General features: G+C 47.9%; 1 protein-coding gene across 5 annotated transcripts; it reads left to right on the forward strand.

Annotated features, from left to right (window-relative positions):
• Positions 1-1,500: 1,500 nt before the first annotated feature.
• On the forward strand, positions 1,501-20,869 carry Tmbim6 (transmembrane BAX inhibitor motif containing 6). 5 transcript variants are annotated; one of them, XM_076556743.1, is made up of 11 exons: positions 1,869-2,187; positions 11,131-11,231; positions 12,192-12,274; positions 12,631-12,739; positions 14,951-15,071; positions 15,939-15,987; positions 16,073-16,170; positions 16,360-16,439; positions 17,028-17,128; positions 17,748-17,823; positions 19,187-20,869. In XM_076556743.1, the coding sequence occupies exons 3-11, from the start codon at positions 12,219-12,221 to the stop codon at positions 19,208-19,210; spliced, it is 714 nt and encodes a 237-aa protein (XP_076412858.1). In that variant the 5' UTR covers positions 1,869-2,187; positions 11,131-11,231; positions 12,192-12,218; the 3' UTR covers positions 19,211-20,869. The 5 variants fall into 5 exon arrangements, with proteins under 5 accessions (XP_006974463.1, XP_076412857.1, XP_076412858.1 ...); XM_006974401.4 differs by lacking the exons at positions 1,869-2,187; positions 11,131-11,231 and adding an exon at positions 1,501-1,674; XM_076556742.1 differs by lacking the exon at positions 11,131-11,231 and having other exon boundaries at positions 1,837-2,187.
• The last annotated feature ends 1,379 nt before the right edge of the window (positions 20,870-22,248 follow it).

The raw sequence follows: 22,248 nt of genomic DNA on the forward strand, positions 1-22,248 counted from the left end.
TCAATCTTTTTTATGGCTAAATAATATTTCATTGTATGGCTATACTACATTCTGTTTAGTCTATTCTCCTGGGGTTTTTTGTTTGTTTGTTTGCTTGCTTGTTTTTTTTTTTAAGACAAGAATTTCTTTGTGTAGCCCTGACTGTCTTGGAACTCACTTTGTAGATCAGGCTGGCCTTGAACTCACAGAGATCTGCCTGCCTCTGCCTCCCGAGTGCTGGGATTAAAGGCCTGTGCCATCATGCCTGGCCTGAAGTGTGTAATACTCACTGAATTTGTGGCTAGCCTGAGTTAGACTCCATATCCTTAAAAAGAAAAAAAAATCAAAGTTTTGTTAGTTTTTCTTTCTTGTTTTGTTATGGAGTTTGGGAGTCCTCGGAAAAGACCATAGACTCAATCCAGTTATAATGAAAAGATTAACCGCTAGCAGGAAGAACAATCTCTGGGCTAAATTTGAGGTTGCTGTGAAGGAGGGCCGTAGAGAAGGGCTTCCCTATCTATGCGAGTAAATAACAACTGTTCTGTTCTGCCAATGTCAGTGATTAAGGCAACTCAAAACAATCTTTGGGTGTCTGTGTAAGCAAGCTACAGAAGCAAAAGAAGCAGTCATAACAAGTAGATAGTCACAGCTGTACCTTTCTGGGTGGGGGGCACTCCCAGAGTCACACACATTATTGGGAAGTTATGTTCCAGGGACTGGAGTCAGAGTCCAGTGGTTACCAAGATGGATGCCTAGCATAAAATGGAGCTTCTTTAGCCGTAAGTTTAATTTTAAATATTTTTGTTCATTTTGAAAAATTAATTTTTTCCCAAGAGGGAACATCCTGCTGTGTAATCAGTGCTGGCCAAGAACTGGTTGTGTTCTGGCTAGGGACACGCCTTAAAGAAAAGGCCTGCTCTTTGACCTCCCTTGGCCAGGTCTCCAAAGAGCTGGTTAGGACTGCAAGACCAGTCTTGGCTGCCCTGTTCACACCAGACTCGGTAACTATGAAGAACCACCCACTTCCATGCAGGTGGAAAGGAAGGCGGTCGATCTTTGTAGCCCGTTTGCTTGGGGCTCCAGGACCACCATGTGGCCTTAGAGAGTGACCTCCAGCCTGGGGACCTTGGGTTCCTGTAGAATCACTGGACCTTCAAAGGTGCCACGAAGCTTGAGCTCCACGATACCCCCTGTTATCGTGGAGGTCTGCTGGGCTGCCTTGTTTTCCCCTCTTTACTATTCCACCAGAGGCCTAAACGAGCACCTTGGGACTTTTTAGCGCTCTGGTCGTTAGTGTCATGGGATCTCACTTGGCAGCGGCCTCGGGACTGACACACCCCACTCCACTATCTCTACTCGGTGGGGCGACCGACAGACATCCTCCTTCCGACAGGGAAGAAGGCGGAGGCCGAGGGCTGCGGTGCCGGTTGGTGGCCATAGTCTTGATTGACAAGGGCACAAGCGGGTGGCCCAGACGTCAGCAGCGGCTGTTTATGAGCCTACAGCCAACGGAAAGGCCGCAGTGCAGCCGAGGACCAATGAGAACTCTCCTGGGCGGGTCGGGGGCGGGGCTTCCACGGGGCGGGGCTTCCACGGGGGGCGGGCGCGGGTAGAGCCCCAGAGCCAACCCCGGGAGACTCAGAGCGCATCCGGTCTTAGCAGAGCTGGGAAGCTCCTGAGTGGCGGCCGGAGAAGGTGCGTGCGGAGCTAGGCCTGGGCGAGCCCGGAGCGAGGGAAGCTGCGGGAGCGGGAGCGGGAGTGGGTCGTTAGCTCCCGTGTTCCGACAGCTCAGTCCCTCGGAACCGGGCCGGCTCTGCGTCGAGATCGGAGCCGGGCCGGGAGGGACGCGGAGGGACTGGGGCCGCGCCTGCGCAGCAGCGCGGGCGGGGGCGGGGCGGGGGTGAGTCTGCGGGGGTCTCCCGGGCGTTTGGGCCCGGTGTTTGCAGCCGAGGCCCCCGAGCGACCCTCGCTTGCTGCAGGGTCCCTTTTCAGTTCCCACCGTCTTCCAGCTCAGCCGCGGTCCGGGCTTGAATTCGAGACAGGTTTACCCACCACCACCACCACCACCTCCCGGCTTGGAGGAAAGCGAAAGGGAAAGCTGTGTGGTGTGTGCGCGCTCCCGCCCCACGCCGCGATCGCTGCTCGGCGGCGCCTTCCCGGGTTCCCCTCCGCCCGGCCTGGGGGAGCCGCCGGGGTCGGGGACTCGAGGTAGGCCTGGTTAGGCAGACTGCCCTGTCACGGCGGGCCGGGTGATGTCACACTTGTCTGTGACACGCGGGATTCCTTGGTTACTTGGAAGCCAACGGTAGAGGCCGGAGGTGAGAAGATCCGGGCCTGGCCCGGCTTCCCAGCCCCAAGCAGCAGCCCCCCTCTGATCTGATAGATTATCTCCGGACAGGTGAGGTGGCCTTGATTGCTTGGCCCTGAACCCCGTGGGAGTCTCAAAGTCTGCTCCGGAAGGGTGGCGATGGGCGGTTCTTTCCCTTGGAGCGACTTAACTAAACCTGTGATAAGTAGGCTTTGGCATTTCTCTTCACCAACAACGAGAACAAGCTGTCTCGTGCTAGGCCGGGTTGCATTTCCTGTCCGATCAGGCTGCTGTTGACCAAACCACAACAAAACACCTTGAACTTGAGACTCTCCAGTTACACAAACACTTGGGAATGTGTAACACTTTAGAAGAGCTGACTGCCGGAAACACAGACAGGGAACTTAAGGTTAAAGGTCAACGGCAGAATGTCTAGTTACTTATTGATATTTATGTACAATTTACCTTGGGGCTGTAGGGGTAGTTTAAGAGAGATGGTTCAAGAAAGATTTCTCTGGATTGCATAATCATGTTTTCATGGCTTCTGCAAACACTCAAGTCTGTAATTGTTACATTTATTTTCTTTGGCGTTTCTTTATTGTCTAGTATTGTTTCTGTTCTGGCTTGGAGAGTAAATTGACATTTAGAGTCTCTTCGGTTTTCCTCCGGTAGAGAATGGCTTGAGTCCTTGAGAAATACAGTCTGTAACTTGGATTTTCCATTATTCATTATGTGGAAATACGGTTGTGAAACTGTATTTCCACAACAGAACACAACCTGTTCTCCTCTCCCTGTTGTTCTGAACGAAGCCATCCTTTCCTAGTGACTAAGAAAAGGAAAAATTAATTTGAATACTTAGCATTTCCAGTTTGCCTCATTACAGATATAGTTAATGTTCTTGGTAGAAGTGCTAAAAAAACACGAGTGTGGTAGGGATCAACATGTGTTTTGGAGAGTTATGAAATTGCCTTAATCAAAGTTTACTTTTCGATTGTGGGTGAAATGCAGTGTACTGTAAAGGTCAGGAGACCCAAATCTGGTTCTGACTCACCTGTTTTAACTTTCTGATGTTGGCTCGGGCGGTGGTGACACACGCCTTTAATCCCAGCACTTGGGAGACAGAGGCAGGCGGATCTCTGTGAGTCTGAGGCCAGCCTGGTCTACAGAGCAAGATCCAGGACAGGCACCAAAATGACACAGAAACCCTGTCTCAAAACCAAAAACTTTCTGATGTTGGTCAAGTCAGTACTAATGTCAGTTTAGCGCCTTACAAAGAAATCATACACCTTTTTGGGGGTTTGTTTGTTTGAGACAGGGTTTCTCTGTATGACCCTGGCTGTCCTGTAACTCACTCTGTAGACCAGGCTGGCTTCAAACCCAGAGACCTGCCTGCCTCTGCCTCCCGAGTGCTACTGGGATTAAAGGTATGAGCCACCACTGCCTGGCATACATATTTTTCTTATTGAGAGTTGGTAGAACTGGTATTAATTGTGTGTATATTAAAATTGAAGAGGAGGTTAAATTAAGTAAAATTATTTTCTCAAGGTTGTGTGGTAGAAAAGGCAGGATGTGTAGCTCTAGGTCTGGTTCTCTTGCCACTGTTACACTGTTACTAAAAACACTTGAATGTGGGACTGCCATCTGCTTTTTTTCATGGGCTAATTGTGAAGATAATAGGGTTGTGTTTCAGTGTATGCAATTGAACAACTAAGGTACAAGTGAAACACTTGCACACATGTAAATACTAGATTGTGAGTTGCCTGTTTTCTGCCCTCCTGCTGTGTTAATTCACCCATCTTGAACTCTGTCCCTGCACATCCAGAAGGGATCAGATTGATGCTGTCATTGGAGATAATGTACTGACTTGAAGAGTTTCATTTGATTTCATAAACTACCCAAAGGTATTAGTCCCCTTTGGGAAAACCACTCATCATGTTCTCACGTCTTGAGTTTTTATTTGCTATTTTGACTTGGCTCTAGGATCTGGTACAAATGTCTTCTGTCTCTTCCAGTTTTGCTCCTCTAAAGTTTCTAACCAAATTTCATGGAAGCACTTATTCTCCAAATACAGTATTCAAGACCAGAGAGAAAGGCTGTAGAGAATGGCTTGCATTTGCGTAGGTTCCACTATGAGTGGGCCAGCTAAGGAATGTTAAAGTTCTAGGACTCTTTTGTTCCTAATTTATGCTTTTTTTAAATAATTTATTTTTTATTTTGTGTGCATTTATGTTTTGTCCGATTGTATGCCTGTGTGAGGGTGTTAACTATAGTTGTGAGCTGCCATGTGGGTGCTGGGAATTGAACCCAAGCCCTCCGGGAGAACAGCCAATCCTCTTAACCACTAAGCCATCTCTCCAGTCCCTCTGCTTGTTGTTTTGGAGGGGATAAACAAGGTATTATTAGCTGGGAGGGATACTGGTTTCTAATGGAAGATTATGTATTTAGGACATTGAAACCTTATGCTTCGCTTCCCTTGAGTTGAGGTTTAGAGAGGGAGATTCAGCAGTTTCAGACTGGGTTCAAAAAAATAAATTTGAGCCAAATGTGTCAGTGCACGCATTTAATCTTAGCACTCAGGAGGCAGGTCAAGGCCAGCTTGGTCTACAGAGTTTCAGAATGGCCAGGGATGCATAGAGAGAACCTGTCTCAGAAGAATTGAAAGTGGGAGGCATTCCTTCAGTAATGACTGGTTCTGAGGTAGCCCTCTCCAGAGAGAAATGCAGTGGTAGCTTGACCCAGGGATTTGGGGTCAAATTAAGAGAGAGCTCTAGGATTCAGTTCTCCTTATGATGTAGGCCCAGCCTCGCAGAAACAAGGTACCTTGGATCATCTGGAAACTGAGCCGACTACTTCCTAGAGTGGCAGAAGCATCAGGCTAGTAACTAAGTTAACTTGAACAAACTCTGCCATGGCCGCCTATCACCTAGTTGCTAGGCTGCCTCAAAGCACCTAGTGGCCCTCTGGGGCAGGAGGTCCAGTAAATGTGTTGGAGGAAAGGTATGCCATTTAAACAGAAGTGGTTTTAACTAGGAGTGGGGTTTATCAGACCCTTCCAATTTCGGTTTGTTGGACTTCACCTTACCTATTTGCTTCACTTCTTGATAAAGAAGTATTAAGCCTTCATGATGCTGAGAGTTACATATTTTTAAACAGTTTTCATGATCTATGTAAATCAGGCTTAAATAGAAGTCTACTAAACCCAGACTTTTTGGTGGCATGCAGTGAGCTTGTCCTATGCACAGTGTGATAGTCTGTGCTCTTAGCTGTACCATCTCACATGACGTAGAGGGTTGTATGTTCCTGGTTTGTAAATGAGGACACTGGAGCACAGTGAAGTTCAGTACCAGAAGCTTGCTGTGGAGGCATCTAAGTGGAGGGTCTGGTTTTGTTTGGTGCTTGGGAATGATGATCGCTCCATCTGCAGTGTCACCGATCAGAGGCCGGATGTGGGTATACAGAGGCGGAAACTAGTCCCTCCCTTTAAGATTCCATTTCCTGTGGGGGGGGAGGGGGGACTGTGTGTAGAGGTCAGAGTACAGCAGTCGGGGTGGTTTGCTCGTACATGTGGATCCAGGGGATCAAGAACTCTGTCTGGTTAATCAGTCATCAGCCCTGGGTTTTTCTTTTACTTAACAATTTGGTCCCTTATGGAGGTGCAGGAGAGAAGTCAAGATAGTTGAAGTAGCTGGGCAGTGGTGGCGCACACCTTTAATCCCAGCACTCGGGAGGCAGAGGCAGGCAGATCTTTGTGAGTTCCAGGACATCCATGGCTGCACAGAGAAACCCTGTCTCAAAAAGCAACAACGGGCTGGAGAGATGGCTGAGAGGTTAAGAGCACCAGCTTCTCTTCCAGAGGTCCTGAGTTCAGTTCCCAGCACCCACATGGTGGCTCACAGCCATCTGTAATGAGATCTGGCGCCCTCTTCTGTATACATAATAAATAAATAAATCTTAAAAAAAAAAGCAACAACAGCAGCAAAAAAGGTAGTTGAAATTGAAGTGATAGAGTGGGAGGGTAAAACAAAGTAGTAATTCACGATCTAGTATGGATATCTAAATGTGTTCCTTTGACTTATTAATGTTAGATTGTGCACACTGAAGCAGTAAGTCCTGTGGTTTTCAGCTGTGGTGCTCTCTGTTTGCAGTAGGTTTAGAGGCTTCTGTATTTCATTTGTGCTGTATTTAGTATATGTGTTGAAACAACATGACTTGTTTTGTTTTGTTTTGAGTCATGGGTAGGGCCTTTTACATGCTGTGAAAGCACTCTGTCACTCAGCTGTCCCCAGTGCTTACAGGGTTTGTGTGTGCGTATTCAGGCTTTGAAGGCATGACCACTATTAGATAATAATCTTTTGTTTTAGGACAAGGGTAAGAAAGGTCCCTGGGACAGAAACGGGATTTAACAAGACAGGCTGGCCTTTATCCTGCCAGGCAAAAGGAGGTCACGGTAAAACCGTGCAGTAAGCTTGGGAGTTTTTGTTGTGTGTGCGTGCGTGCGTGCGTGCGTGTGCTTGTGCGTTTGTGAGTCCTGAGGGTCGATGTGGGACCTTGGTCATATTCCGCAAGTGCTCTGTCTCTGAGCCATGCCCTCAGGCTAGGGTGGTCTTGTTTTTAGTAGGTCTCAACTATGAAACCCAGGGCACTGCTGAACCCCTGCCCTGGTTGCTTCCATGCTGGGTTCGTTATGTTCCTCCCAGCTCTTGCTTTTTGTTCTGTGATTTGGTCTGGCTCTAGCAGAGGAGGCTACCCCTGTCACCACAGTTTTTGGTGACACTTCAACAAAACTCTAGCAATATATGCATAACACATTTTGATAGGCTCTGTTAATATTTGGAGTTATGCTGCCTTAAAGATACAGCCATAAAATGAGGTGCAGAGTCAAAGAATTTTGGTTGTAACTAAAACATCTGAGCATTTCTTTTTCCTTTATACATGCAGTATAAACAAATTCCCCAATGCCCCAGAAGGCACTGCCATTTAATTTTGTGTAAATAATCCCTCATACTATTTCAGAGCTTAGTATTTCTAGAACTAGGTTTCTGTATGAATTAAAGTTTATAATGAGATAGACCAGTGATCCCCCCCCACACACACACAGGGTTTCTCTGTAGCTTTGCGCCTTTCCTGGATCTCACTCTGTAGACCAGGCTGGCCTTGAACTCACAAAGATCTGCCTGCCTCTGCCTCCCGAGTGCTGGGATTAAAGGCATGTGCCCCCACCGCCAGGCTGATTTCCTTTTTAAAACTAAGCTTCATTATATAGCCCAGGCTACCCTCAACATTAAATTTATCCTGCCTCTGTCTCCCAAGTGCTGAGATTACAGAGGTGTACCACCATACCTGGCTTGTTGATTTTTGTAATAGTCTTAGTTGTATGTCAGAAATACTACAGTAAATTTTGCAGCAATTTGGACCCCCATAGACACTGGAATGGTGTTTATTTTTGTAGTATCTGGGATTGAGCCTAGGGCTTCACTTGTGCCAGGCAGGTGTTCTACCATTGAGCTATACCTTCAGTCCAGTGTTTCTCTTTTTCCCTTGGCAAAAACATAAAGCATTGCCTCTTTAAAAATAGGAAAATCCAACACATGGCCCAATACATTAGAGGGTCTGCTGCTGTACAAAACATCCTACTTTGGATTTTTTTTTTTTAATTGTATAGGTCAGGGCCAGGCATTGTGGCATATACCTTTAATGCTAACGCTTGGGAGTCAAAAGCAGGTGGATTTTTTTTTGTGAATTCCTGTCTCAAAAAAGAAAAGAGGAAAGGGAAGGAAAAAAAAAACACAAAACCTTGAGGGAATGTTTCATCTCTGGTTATACCTTTATTCTGCCCAATTTGGAACAACTCTAGAGCAAAGTTACATTTCCTTCCTTCTGAGACCTGCTTTTCCCCTTACATTTCAACATTTCCAAAATGAAATATGGCATATACATTAAGTAAGTACATTACTGCTTTAAAAATAAGTTCAGAATTTTTATCACTGTGTGTATGTATATGGCGTTTGTGTGACCATGGGTGTTTATGTGACCTAGGGTGTGTATGTGACCATGGGTGTGTATGTATATGGTGTGTGTGTGACCATGGGTGTGTATGTATATGGTGTGTGTGTGACCATGGGTGTGTATGTGCCCATGGGTGTGTACGTGCCCATGGGTGTGTACGTGACACAGCGTTTGTGTGGAGGCCAGAAGATAACTTGTGAGAGTCAGCACTGTTTCGCTGGGAATGGATCTCAGGCATTAGGCCTGCAAAGCAAGTGCTTTTATTTTATATGAGCTGCCCTTGGGCCTTTCATTGCCCGCCCGCCCGCCCCTCTGTACTAACAGTAGTAACTTGCTGTAGTTGGCATCTTTCACCTAACCTCATTCTTACACAGACTTTGTTTTGCCCCCCCCCCTTTTTTTTTAAGACTGAGTGTTTTGCATGCAAATATGTCTGTGCCCCACGAGTGTGCCTGGTGCCTTCAGAGTTCCAAAGAGGGAGTTGCATCCCCTGGAGCTGGAGTTGCAGCTCTGAGCTGACACGTGGGTGGTAGGATTGAACCTGATCCTGTGAAAGAGTAGCTGGTGCTCTTAGCTGCTAAGCCCTCTCCAGCCCCTCTCTTACTTTTTTTTAATCAACTGAAAGCCCCAGAAAGAGGCAGTCAGCACTTTGGGGAACACGTCAAAGAGCAAACTGGAAAGAAGAGGTTTTGCCATGGTGTTCTCTCAGAGGGTCTGGTTACATGAGTATTGCCCCTTTCTGACTAACAGCCCCTGGGTATTAAGGCCCCCGCCCCGTATTGCTGATTGAAATTGGAAGCAAGAGGTACTTTAGCACTTGTCCTGGGAGTACTGAGAAACTTGGCTGTGGAGGTTGCAGGTTCTCTCTGGGGATGCCATTAGGAGTGTTAATGGAAGCCTTAAAGACACTTTCCAGTTGCTGGATTGTACCATCCTGTAAGTGTGCTCTCTGGAGAATGCACTCGTCATGGTTGTGGAAGACTCTGCTTGGCCTTGCAACAGCCTGCAATAATTGCACCATCTAGACCAAGAGGGCACAGAGAGAGGCCAGTGACTTGGAGAGGACAGCAGCAGCTTTGGTGAGGTCTGCGGCTTCTCACCAGATCTGTTCTTAGCCTGAATTAACAAGAGTCAAGGTAAGTAGGGTGGGGATGAGAAAGGAGGCCGCCTGAGAAAGCCAGTCTGTACCTTTGGGATGGCTTCTTTTGGGGGAAGAGAGCCTCAGGAAACCACTGGGGCGGCGACCCTTACGAACTGCATCTTTCTACGGCCATGAGTCCTCAGAAGTTGACTTTAGGGTTGTAACTGATTGCAGGCTAATGGTTCTTTTCCTTCCCCCCTGCCCTTTTCGGTGGATTGGGAATAGAGTAGGCATTGTGTGTTTAGTAAGAACTGGTGTGTGTGTGTGTGTGTTTAGGAAAGATGAAAGCTCTCGATCGGATCTTAGTTCTTAGACGGAATGTGTTTATTTGGGATTGCATGTGAGATCGAAGGAGCAGAACTTAATCCGGCTTAATGGTCCTGGTGTGATGTAACTGGATAAGGTTTGGTTGGGTTTTAGTTTTTGCTTTTAAATGTGTGTGGGGTGTTGCGCTGCCCATGTTTGGCTCACAAGGTCACAGTGGAAAGAGGTTGGTAGAGGCCCTGCTTCGGTTTTAAAATGCAGTCTGAATTACTGGAACTGTTGGGAAAATCTGAATAAGGTCTGTGATCATTGTGAATCAGGTGATCATTGCTTCATAATTTTCTGGTTTTGATGAGTATTTTCCCAATACACGCATTTATTACAGCATTGTCTACATAGTTTAAGAAAAATATTTTAAGTGTTTATATTAAATATTGTTAAATGTGGAGGAGTGAAAAGTCAGATTTTAATATTTAGGAAATCTAAGAGGAGACCATGAGCTGGGTTGATGAGGTGCCTCAGTGGGTAATGTGCTTCCCATGAAAATGTTAAAGCCCTGAATGTGAGTCCTCAGAGCCCGTGTACAAGCCAGGCGAGGTAGCTCCCATATTTGACCCCAGTGCTCCCACAGGGAGAGAGGAGGCGGAGACAATAGAATCCCTAGCAGCTCACAGGCCAGCTAGCCTGGAGCTTCCAGAAGTGAACAACAGATGACTGTCTAAAGTGGAAGTGAGGACCAAGACCCAAGCTCAGCATCCTCTGACCTCAGCATGCATGCTGTGGCAAGCACATGTCCACAGTGGCATGCCTTACAATCGAGAGAACACACACACACACACACACACACATCCCAAAGTTTTTTTTTTTTTTTTTGAGACAGGGTTTCTCTTTGTAGCTTTGCACCTTCCCTGGAACTCACTCTGTGGCCCAGGCTGGCCTCGAACTCACAGGATCTATCTGCCTGCCTCTGCCTCCCGAGTGCTAGAATTAAAGGTGTGCGCCACCACTGCCCAGCACAACAAAGATTTTAAAAAGAAAATAGAGGGAATATTTATACAATTAACAATCTTTCTGTAAGAAAGGTTCCAAGGAAGTCAGGCATGGTGGCACATGCCTTTAATCCCAGCACTTGGGGGGCAGAGACAGGCAGATGTCTGAGTTCCAGGCCAGCCTGGTCTATGTAGTGAGATCCAGTCTAGTCAGAGCCTCTAGTAAGGCCATGTCTTAGACAGATGACTGGGCAGGAACTGGAGAGGTGACTCAGCATTTAAGAGCACTTGCAGCTCTTCACAAGGGTCCATTTGGCTCCCAGCACTCACATCAACTGACACATACCCATAAAGGGAAACAATGACATTTTTTTAAAGGTTCTAGTACTATAAAAATAGACAAAACAGAAATTTCTTCTTGTGTACTTTTTTGGTTTTTCGAGACCCGGTTTCTCTGTGTAGCTTTGGAGCCTGTCCTGGAACTCATGCTGTAGACCCAGCTGACCTTGAACTCACCTCTCCCTTCTGAGTGTTGGGATTAAAGGTATGTGCCACCACTGCCCGGCTTCCTTGTGTATCTTCCATGGAGATACAGAAATTTTAAAAAGTGTGACTTCTGTGAAGTTTTCAAAGTGTGTTAGTGGAAATTGCCTGCCTGCATGTATATATATAGCTAGAATGGAAGCCCTAGCACAAGAACCGACTTCATTGCTTTGTGGTGGCACGCTCACTTAATCCCAGCACTCCAGAGGTGGGGGCAGTCAGGTTTCTGTTGCAGACCTGCCTAGTCTGTGTATTGGAATTCCAGCCAGGCCAGCTAGGGCTTGCAGTGTGGGACCATGTCGGAAAGGAATAAATAAATGGTCTGACAACTTTTTCTTTTCTTCTTTTTTTCTTCTTTACGTCTTTGAGGTACTTTCCTGAGATAGTTATCTCTAGTATCTCGAGACAGTGACAGAACTAATCTAAGGCTTGCAAAGCCCTTGCTGGCAGAGCCTTGAGTTCAGTCCCTAACACCGAGTCCATCCGTGGACAGGGAGAACTAACTCCCAGAAGTTGTCCTTTAAAAATTGTAAAAATTGGGCTGGAGAGATGGCTCAGTGGTTAAGAGCACCGACTGCTCTCCCAGAGGTCCTGCCTGAGTTCAATTCTCAGCAACCACATGGTGGCTCACAACCACCTGTAATGAGATCTGGTGACCTCTTCTGGCCTGCAGGGACACATGCAGGCAGAATACTGTATATATAATAAATAAATAATAAATCAAAAAAAATAAAAATGGTAAAAATTGTCCTTTAAGAATTGGAATTACTTCTGAAATAATGGAAATCAAATGATGATAAAATAGTTTTAGGGAGAAGGTGGTTTCATGCCTTTGTCCTCTTTAAAGGAGTTGATAGGGGCCTTTTAATTTTTCAAAACTTGTATAGTGCTTTCTCTTTTTTTAAATGTGCCTGTGCTTTTAAATGTCCCGGTGCCTATAAAATCTTTTTCTTCTTTTCAGCGGGTGTGCCGAGCAGACTTTGGAACCATGAACGTGTTTGATCGGAAGATCAACTTTGACGCCCTCTTAAAATTTTCCCACATGTAAGTGGTTTAACCTTGACTGTGGTCCCTTGCTGCATTTCTTGTCGTACCTCGTTTCTTTCCCTGGTTGGGTAACTTTATAGATGTCAGTAAACACATCGTCGGCTAGATTGGGGAGAAGCCAGATTCTAGGGGCTGCTGTGTACGAGTCACCTGTTCTGGTGGGCACTGACGCTCGGGCATTTGGGGTTGGGCTCATTAGCAGATTCTGTTAACCCATTTCCCAAACATCCTTTTTATTACACTGTCTTCCCAAAGTATCTCTAACTGTTGATAATAGAACTTTCGCTTGCAGAGAAATGATTTGTAGCTTAGAGCTGAGTCCAGACTGATGTGTCACAAACGCTCTCTCCTAGAACCCCCTCCACACAGCAGCACCTCAAGAAGGTCTATGCCAGCTTTGCGCTCTGTATGTTCGTGGCGGCGGCAGGGGCCTATGTCCATGTGGTCACGCACTTCATTCAGGTAAGAGCACATTCTCTCCACTAGGAAGAAACCGCTTAATGGGGGAGTCATTCCTATGGCCTCCTTCATATCTTTATAGTAATTCAGGACGCTATTACAGCATTCAAGTTTTCTGCAACTGTTCCTCTCTTAGAAGCTGAACACAGAAATCTCTTCACTGGGAATTCGGCCCTAAAGGTGTGCAGCTGAGGTTGGCTGACGCACGAGACCCCATCCTCAGATGTGAACCAGGTGCCGGCACTCCTTGGCACGGTGCCCGTACCCCTCTTTTTCTTTGTTGCCTCAGTGACTGGAAGGCTTGGAACAAAACACCAGTTACATAACTCACTGTCAGGATAGCAAGGTTGAGACCTGTACGGACTGGGCCATTGAATTGTGTTCATGCTTGGGAGAAACCTTCAGCAACTCATTGTCCGGGAGGGCAGTTTGGGTTTGGCCCGCAGAAGTAGAGGCACATTTTTATTTTTATTTAAAGAATAACCAAAAAGTTTGAAGTTTCCCTAGTAGCCAGACTTCAGAGTGCCTGTTTGTAGCGTAAGTACAGAGGTATATCTGTGTTGACATTGCCACTATAATGAGCCGTCCTTTTGTTCAGGAATCTCCTGCCAAGGGTTATATGACAAATTGCTCCAGGCACTCAAAAGGACAAGGCTTTGATCCTTGAGTTCAAAGCAAGTTGTAGGTCTTTCTGCTTTCTGGTTGTTGTGTATTTTTGCGGTTTGTTTGAAGTAATGTAAAATGCACTCGGTTCTCAATACAGACTGACTGCATTTGGGGACTCAGCTGCTCCAGGATCATGCTTTACTCACACGGGCTGCTTGTGCAGGCCCAACGCCACCTTTCTGCTGTGTCGTGTGCGCCAGCGATTGAACCAGGCTTCCATGCACGCTTCCAGCGCTGAGCTGCACACCAGCCTGGTGTAGACTTGAGATCGGCTCTTCCGTAGTTCTGGCTGGACGCTCTGCTTGCCCCCGCCCCGCCCCCAAGTGCTGCATTGCCGTTCCAAGTGTCCTCCGCCATGCCTGCCCTGCCCTGTGCTCTCCTGAGTTGGCCAGAGACAGCAAGCTAAGTGCTGTGTCTTCATATGAAGACAGGGAGAAGACACACGTGGCCGCTCTGTGAATAAGACTATGACACATGAGTGTCCTTAAAAAGAAACACATATTGGGGCTGGAGAGACGGCTCAGAGGTTAAGAGCACCAACTGCTCTTCCAGAGGTCCTGAGTTCAATTCCCAGCAACCACATGGTGGCTCACAACCACCTGTAATGAGATCTGGTGCCCTCTTCTGTATACATAACAATATAACATAATAAATACATATACATATACAAATACATAATACATAATAAATAGAAAGAAAGAAACACATACAGCAAGGCTGTGTGTTAATCATTTTGTGAGAATCTGACCGAAGGGTTGCAGAAACCTCTGTATACTCCCAGGACACTCGGTTACTCATTCAGCATTCACTTTATAACTGTATAACCTCTTACACAGTGACCGCGATGAAACCGTGCCTGTCTTTAAGGGCAGGAACTGCAGTGCCCATGATTATCCTCAGTGGTTTCCTCCTAATACCCGTGGCTGGGCTTCCCTTTAAAAATGTTGTTTTTGTTACAAAAGTAATGTTACTATAGGAAATTCAGAAATAGCTGAGCGATTTTAAACCTCCAGAAGCCAGACATTGTGTGCATCTGTAATGCCAGCACTGCCGAGCAGAGGCTGCAGGACCCCGAGTTCAAGCCTCCCCCCAAACCTTCCCTAATCCTGTCAGCCAGGAGTGTGTGAGCCTGGGAGTGTGTGAGCCTAGCTGTGCCACAGGGACGCGTTTCTTCCCTCAACCATTTGGGTCCTAGGGATTAGATAACGCAGGTCAACTGGTGTTTTTGTATTGTTCATTTTTCCTCCTTCTAAAGTGAACATAAAGAAAGGGGTCATTGCTGCTGTCCTACAGATGCAGTGTGCTTCTCAAATTTTTCTGTATAGCTCGACCTGAGTAGTTCTGTAAAGGACCTCAGAGGGCCTTTGGCATCGATCATGGTCTTAGCTCTCACGTCCAGACCTCTGGTTTCTCTCACTCCATTCCCTTCTGAGAACATACTACCTTTTCCTCTGCCACTAGAAAAAGAAGCAAATGTTAGAAATTTCAGATGAGTGTTTTAACCCAGTAACCAGGAAACTGAATTTTTGCGTGTTGACCGCTCTCCAGGCCGGCCTGCTCTCTGCCTTGGGCTCCTTGGGCTTGATGATTTGGCTGATGGCAACACCCCATAGCCATGAAACTGAGCAGAAAAGACTGGGACTTCTCGCTGGCTTTGCTTTCCTCACAGGTATGTGAAGAGCTTGTCTCCTGGGGCTGGAAGAGGTGCTAATTTTTAGTTCTTGTTTAGACTAAAACCTGTTTAACTCTACCTTATCCAAGTAACAGATTTTTTTGTCTGCACAGTTCTCTCTGCAGCGTTTCCCCAAATCCCGCCACACTGCTGTGGTTTCTTTCCTTTGGTCTCCTTGATCTGTGTTTGCTTTGTTCTGGCTTTGTGCTCCTTCCTTGTTGCACGTAGATTTTCGAATTCTCATTGAGGGAAACAAGATGGAGCTATAGATAAAGGACTTGAAATGCACCGGGTTCTGGTAGTCTGTACGGTGTTGAGGATATTTTAGAAAGGAAGAGATTTAGGATTGAAGACTAGGCTCAAGGAACACCAGTTGTTGGGGGGAGGGGGATTATCAGGGAGGAAATAGCCAGAGTAGGAGAAATGCTGGCCTGCAGCAGGTTGCTCTCCTGTGGTCATGTGATCCCCTGGAAAACTGGTCTGGCCGCTCTTCACTGCAGAGGTGTTGATCCAGCAGGACCGAGAGGTCACTGGCTGCCAGGCCGTTTCCATTGCCCAAGTCCTGATCTGGCTCACGTTACAGTCTCAGGGATACATGGCATTTGACATTTCTGCTTGTTCGTTATTTCTAATTTCTATTCTTCCTGAGAACATCCATGGCTTTGAGCTAACGGGAGGCATATATCTATGAATTAACTCAGTTATCTATTCTCTTGAAATGAGGAAAGGGTAGAGTAAAAGAATTGCTTTGGTTCTTATGTTAGTGTGTGTGGTTTTTTTGTTTTGGTTTGGTTTGTTTTTTAAATGAGAATGAATGCCTGTGATCAGAATTGATGGTAATTTGTTCTGGGGTTTGTTTTCTAGGAGTCGGCCTGGGCCCTGCTTTGGAGTTGTGCATTGCTATCAATCCCAGGTAACGGGCTGGATTGTGTTCTGCACCTTGTAATGTGCCTCGTAAACACAGTTGCAGCTCTCACCTCTGACCTCTTCTTTCCCAGCATCCTCCCCACTGCCTTCATGGGCACGGCCATGATCTTCACCTGCTTCAGCTTGAGCGCGCTCTACGCCAGGCGCCGGAGCTACCTCTTCTTGGGAGGTATGGACGGAAAACGAGCTCTGGGCTCTGCTCTGGTAGGGTGTCAGCGGCCCCTTTCCTACCTCAAGTCTCGGGACTGGGTTAGCATCAAAAGCCTTCCTTTGGGGAGACGGTTAGAAACGGCCTTGATGAGATTATCCCTGCCCTGCTTTGGCTTTTCTCGTGACGACTCTTGCCTTGTCTTACTAGGCGTCTTGATGTCAGCCATGAGCCTCATGTTCCTGTCCTCGCTGGGGAACCTTTTCTTTGGATCCATTTGGCTGTTCCAGGTGAGATCTTCTATAGAATTTCCAGCAGCCATTTGCCCCATACATTTTTCTCACCTAATTCTAAGTCAAAGAGGTGACTCCTTGGGCTGGAGAGATGGCTCAGAGGTTAAGAGCACTTGCTGCTCTTCCAGAGGTCCTGAGTTCAATTCCCAGCAACCACATGGTGGCTCACAACCATCTGTAATGAGATCTGGCGCCCTCTTCTGGTATGCGCAGGCATACATGCAGGCAGAACACTGTGTACGTAATAAATGAATCTTTAAAAAAGAAAAAGAGGTGACTTATAGAGCCCTCCCTTTCTTGGGGCAGTGCCTGACAGACCTTCAGCACCTTCAGAGACATTTCCTTCTGCTATGTGGGGCGCAGCTGAGGAGAATCATTTGCTCAGAGACTGTTCCCCTCAGTCCGGATTAGTGACCTGAGGGGGTGAAAACAGAATTGTGTCTTGAGAAGGGATACGGACTTGGCTGTCTTGTGGGTTAGCATGTGATGTGGTTCCCCACTACTACATCTACCACATGTAACTAACTCTCTCTCTCTCTCTCTCTCTCTCTCTCTCTCTCTCTCTCTCTCTCTCTCTCTTGTTAGGCAAACCTGTATATGGGGCTGCTGGTCATGTGCGGCTTCGTCCTTTTTGATACTCAGCTCATTATTGAGAAGGCTGAAAATGGAGATAAGGATTACATTTGGTGAGTGTGAGAAGAATTGGTCTGCATTGAACAAAGGCTGACACAAACTGTTCCGTTCCATTGCTGTATGCACATGTGAAATTTTGGTTTTTTGTTTTTTAAGAGGCAAGGTCTCAGGTAGTCCAGGCTGGCCTTGAACTCACAGTGTAACTGAGGATGACCTTGAACTTGTGATCCTCTATTTCCTGAGTGCTGGGATTACAGGCAGGCATGCACCAGTGGTTTATGCTGGGGATTGGATACAGGGCTTCGCTGTGCTGGGCAAGCAGTCCAGACAAGCTGTGGCACTGGAGCCGGGTTAGGACCCCAGCACGGCACAGTTCGAAGAGCCTCTGCCCGGCATCCAGGAGTAAAGGGCTTTCTCTTTTGTTTTCAGTGGGAATGATGAGAGGGTGCATAATTTATGTAGAACAGTCCTTTGGGGCTCATCACTGCTCCTTATTGGTTCTTGGGAGTTCCGGGTTCAGACTTGGTCTCTGTTCAGTACAAAGCCTGGTCTCACGATGCCTCGTGGATTTGTTGAGTTGAAAAGGATAGCAGATGTCTCCTGGGGGGCGGGGAGCTTCCTGGTGCAGGTGGGGGAGTGCTGTGAGTAAGCTAACGCTTGTCTGTCTTTTAGGCACTGCGTGGACCTCTTCTTAGACTTCGTCACACTCTTCAGGAAGCTCATGCTGGTCCTGGCTTTAAATGAGAAGGTTAGTGTGCCTGTGCACGCCTTTGTGAGTGTGAGGTGAAGGTTAGTGCGCCTGTGCATGCCTGTGTGCGTGTGAGGAGGAGGTTAGTGCGCCTGTGCACGCCTGTGTGCGTGTGAGGAGGAGGTTAGTGCGCCCGTGCACGCCTGTGTGCGTGTGAGGTGGGCACAGTTGGTATTCACCATGGGGGCAAAAGTAGGTGAACCAAGTCTTCACGAACAAAGAAAAAAGACCAAGTAAAAACAGTTTCCTTAAGTCTTAACTAATCCCAGGGACGAGTTTCAAATGGCAGACAGCTTTGGTGGCTGTGAAAGCAGTGTGCCTTACCAAGAGTTGTTTTCTTCTTTGGTTTTTCAAGACGGGTTCTTGCCAGGCGGTGGTGGCGCACGCCTTTAATCCCAGCACTCGGGAGGCAGAGCCAGGGGGATCTCTGTGAGTTCGAGGACAGCCTGGACTACCAAGTGAGTTCCAGGAAAGGCGCAAAGCTACACAGAGAAACCCTGTCTCGAAAAACAAAACAAAACAAAAAGACAGGGTTTCTCTGTGTAGTTTTGGAACCTGTCCTGGATCTCACTCTGTAGCCCAGGCTGGCCTCGAACTCAGAGATCCGCCTGCCTCTGCCTCTCAAGTGCTGGGATTAAAGGTGTGTGCCACCACTGCCCGGCCCTTAAGAAGAATTTAAGGTTACAAAGATAGTTAAGACTCAGAAAAAAGGTGTTGTAGAAAACACTGTGTAATGACAGCTGTCTTTTGTCAGAAGTAGATCAGCTTATCCACTTGTTATTCTCTTTCAGTTGTGTTTTAAGTTTCTTCTGAGTATGTATGAGTGACTGCATGTATCCATGTATACTGCGTGCATTGGATTCCCTGGAAATGGAGGTAGAGACAGTTAGGACCTCAACAGACAGTTCTGAGCCACTGTGTGGGTGCTGGCAATCAAACCCAGGGCCTGCGCAAGGGCAGCCAGTGCTCGTGCCTGCTGGGCCGGCTCTCCAGCCCCATCCCTCTGTTAATCTTAATTTTCCCCCAAACAGCAGTTTACTAGTCAGTCTAGTCCCACGGTAGGGAAACCAGTGAGCCTGTGAGCTGTCCTTCCTAAGCCTGACTCAGGAGGACGAGGTAGTGAGTGCAGGCAGTCGGCTGAGGCAGGGACAGGTGGGTGGGGTCTGTTTGGACTGGACGCCGTGGTGATAAGCTGTCCTCAGCTGCTGAACTCTGTTCTTTCCTGTCTGGGCCCGCGCTGAGACTGAGTTCCTGGGAGCGTTTCTCATCCTCTTTGTCCAGATCCCTCACGGCCTTTGCCAATGCTCATTTGGATTTGCCTGTCGGGGGAAAACACTTAGGTGGATTTTCTTCTTCATTGTAGGACAAGAAGAAAGAAAAGAAGTGACCTGGCCCTCGGCCTCCCCCGCTTGACTCCTCCCGCCCCTCCTTCCTCTGCACACATTACAGGTGTCGTGTTCTATGATAATGAAAAGCATCAGAAAAGCTTTTGTACTTTGTGGTTTTCTCTATTTTGAATCTTTTGATCAAAAAACTGATTAGTGAATATAGTTTGGAGTTTGGCTTCATATTCCTGAGGTTCTCCCACGCTCCCTTTTCTGTCAGCCCATCCTTGCTTTGCTCAGATGAGGAGTGAGGAGCAGATGTCGGCCTTCCTCCACGCCGCCGCAGACGGACCCTCTGGACTGTTGCTGGAGCCTCTTAGGCCCTTGTGTTTGGTTTTCACAGTCCAGCGAGACTGGGCAGTGTGCTTGCCCTGGGGAGGAGCTCACCTGTCCTGAGTTGTCAGGTTGTCAGCCTGCCAGAGCGCGACTCTGGTGGGTGCTCTTCCTCCTCCTCTGCTGCCTGAATTGGTCTGGCAAACGCCTTTCTACCTTGCCATGGAGAGAATGTGGATTTGTGGGTGTTCCCCCCCCCAGGGGGGGGCCCTCAGGGACTCACCTGTTTTCCATCTGTGGGGTGGGCAGGCCTGTGTACAAAGGGCAGAACAACTGTTTCCGGGCACCATGAAGTGCTCTGTATATATGGCAAGGTAGAGTGGCCGCTCTCAAGTTTCCCTGTTGTATTTTGTTGTTAAAATGATCACCTTTGTTACTGATTGGCCTCCACTAGGTGGCTGCTGTGGTTAAGTCCTGGGGGAGGATGGGAAAGGGGAAAGGTTGAGCCTCAAGGCTGATTGTACCGAATCCTGCCAGAAAAGCCTCTGTAAGGACTGCAGCGAGGGACAAGTCTCCCAGCCGAGCACTGCCCTGCGGGGTCTCGACTGTGGTGACTTGAAGGTGGCGCACGCTCCACAGCTCTTCAGTGCTTTTTGTCTGCCTGGACCCTAGTGGAGCCTCAGGCCGGAGATCTGAGGCAGGAGGTTCACTTACAGATGCACTTTAGTTTGTTCACCTGTTTCTAGAAATTTGTGACCTGGGCAGAAGCCAGGTGGCCAAACTGGGGGCCCAGTCTGCACAGAGAGTGTCACTGCGGGTTGTCGTGGCCCTGGCTGTTTGTGGTTTCAGTTCAAAGGAACCAAGCCCCTGAGAGCCGGTTACCAGCGGGATGGCACTTGGCCTTCCCTGCTCGCAGCCAGGGCAGTTGAACGCGGTGGCTCCTGTCCGGGGCACTGCCTCTGCAGCGGTGTGTCCCAGACGGGCTCGGTGCCGCGGCGCTGCCCTGCTGGCTGCTGCCTCCATCCCGGCCCGGACTTAACCTAAGGGCCATGAGCAGCTCTGCAGGAGAAGGATCGTGTGCGAGGCCTAAGGATCTGACTTAGCTCCACCTCTTGAAGCCAGCCTCACCTCTTACGCTTGTTTGCTTGGGATAAAGGAGTTTTTCTTTAGAAACAGTGCCAAGAATGAGAAGAGATACAACTACTTTTAAAGAAAACGCCTAACGGGTTTTTAATACAGGGGTCGTTGCCGTTTTTACTTCCTAGTTCTTCAGTTTCCAGCTCAGGCTGCGTTCTCTAACTCATACTGTGAAGACAAAGGTGTTTTGATTAAAAAATATATCTACATAGTCTTAATTTGTAAAAAATAAAGAAAATTCCTTAACCTTTCCTGATGTCTAAGTGTGTTGAATGTAAAGGTGGGCTGGGGCGGGCTGGGGTGGGGTACGGTTTGGGACATTGCTGGTGGGAGCTGGGAGTTAACTAGACTCACTGTCTTCTCATAGAAGCAGAAGCAAGGAGCACACTTAGGCCTCCCGCCCTGGTCCCCAGCATGCCACAGCCTCCAGCCCCCCCCCCCCCCAACCTTCAATGGTGGTAGTGGCTAGTAGAGTTAGTTAGGATCTGCATCAGCGTCAAACTGGGGAATGCAGATCCCTCGCCCTGAGTACTTGAGTTGACTCTGGCCAGGCCCTCCCTATCCCAGCTGCACCGGTGAATAAAACCCTTGTAAGTGCACGTGTGAGGTGAGCTCGGTCTGCTCTCGCCATGTTTAGCTGAACTCTTCAGCTAGACTGGAGGATTTTGTTGCTCTTAGCCATCCAGGTTGCTTCAGGTGATGTTTGGACCCCGTAAACCACCACATCTGTGTTAGTTCTTTGCTGTGCTGTGATAAACACCATGGCCAGGGCAACATGGAGAAGGGAGGGTTTATTTGAACTCACAGTTAGTGGAAATGGTAAGAATCTTCTAACGGGCAAAGCCTACCTCCAGTGACGACAAGACCACCCTTCCCAACATTCTACCAGCCCAAGTGTTCAGTAGTTCTTACGGGGACATCAAACCACCATACCCTGTCCCAGCTAAACACAGACGCTTTTTCACCTTGAGAAAATTCCTCTTGAACCTCCACTAAAAAAGGCTCATCCTAAGGACTTTAAAACCTAGTGTTCCCCCCCCCCCAGAACAGGGTTTCTCTGTGTAGCTTTGCGCATTTCCTGGAACTCACTTGGTAGACCAGGCTGTCCTCGAACTCACAGAGATCCACCTGCCTCTGCCTCCCGAGTGCTGGGATTAAAGGCGTGCGCCACCACTGCCCGGCAAAACCTAGTTTTATCCTTTTCTGGAAAGGAAGCACAAGCACTCAGTTTTGTACTTCAAAATAGGAGCCGGTGGAGCTGAAAGGAACAGGATGTTGAAACTGCGTGCTGTGGTTAGGAGTTGAACTGGAGTCCTCCGTGAGAACAGTGTGTACTCTTAACTGCAGGGTCCTCTCCAGCTCAGCGCCCCATGATTGACTCTTACACATCAGGCACTGGGCGGTGACGTGTAAGTGCCCCTGTGAGGTGGTCCTCAGGATTTTCAGTTCATTATTGGGGGTGGGGTTTGGCTCATGTTTGGAGGTCAGGACAACTGTGGAGTGGGTTCTCCCCCTTGTGTGGGTTCAGGGTTTGGCCCTGGGTCTCCACCACCCGTTCATCTCAACCCTGTTGTCTTACTAGCCAGAGAAGGTGATGCATTAACCACATGGGATCAGTTAACTTCAAGGT

Source organism: Peromyscus maniculatus, chromosome 20 (assembly GCF_049852395.1).
Source record: "Peromyscus maniculatus bairdii isolate BWxNUB_F1_BW_parent chromosome 20, HU_Pman_BW_mat_3.1, whole genome shotgun sequence".
In the NCBI taxonomy this organism is placed as follows: Eukaryota; Metazoa; Chordata; class Mammalia; order Rodentia; family Cricetidae; genus Peromyscus; species Peromyscus maniculatus.

Bases quoted from the DNA above. Each gene is read 5' to 3' on its own strand.
- Tmbim6 (XM_006974401.4), top strand. From the start codon at position 12,219: ATGAACGTGTTTGATCGGAAGATCAACTTTGACGCCCTCTTAAAATTT. The intron at 16,171-16,359 runs GTATGGACGGAA...TTGTCTTACTAG, and splicing joins GAGCTACCTCTTCTTGGGAG to GCGTCTTGATGTCAGCCATG. The intron at 17,824-19,186 runs GTTAGTGTGCCT...TCTTCATTGTAG, and splicing joins TCCTGGCTTTAAATGAGAAG to GACAAGAAGAAAGAAAAGAA.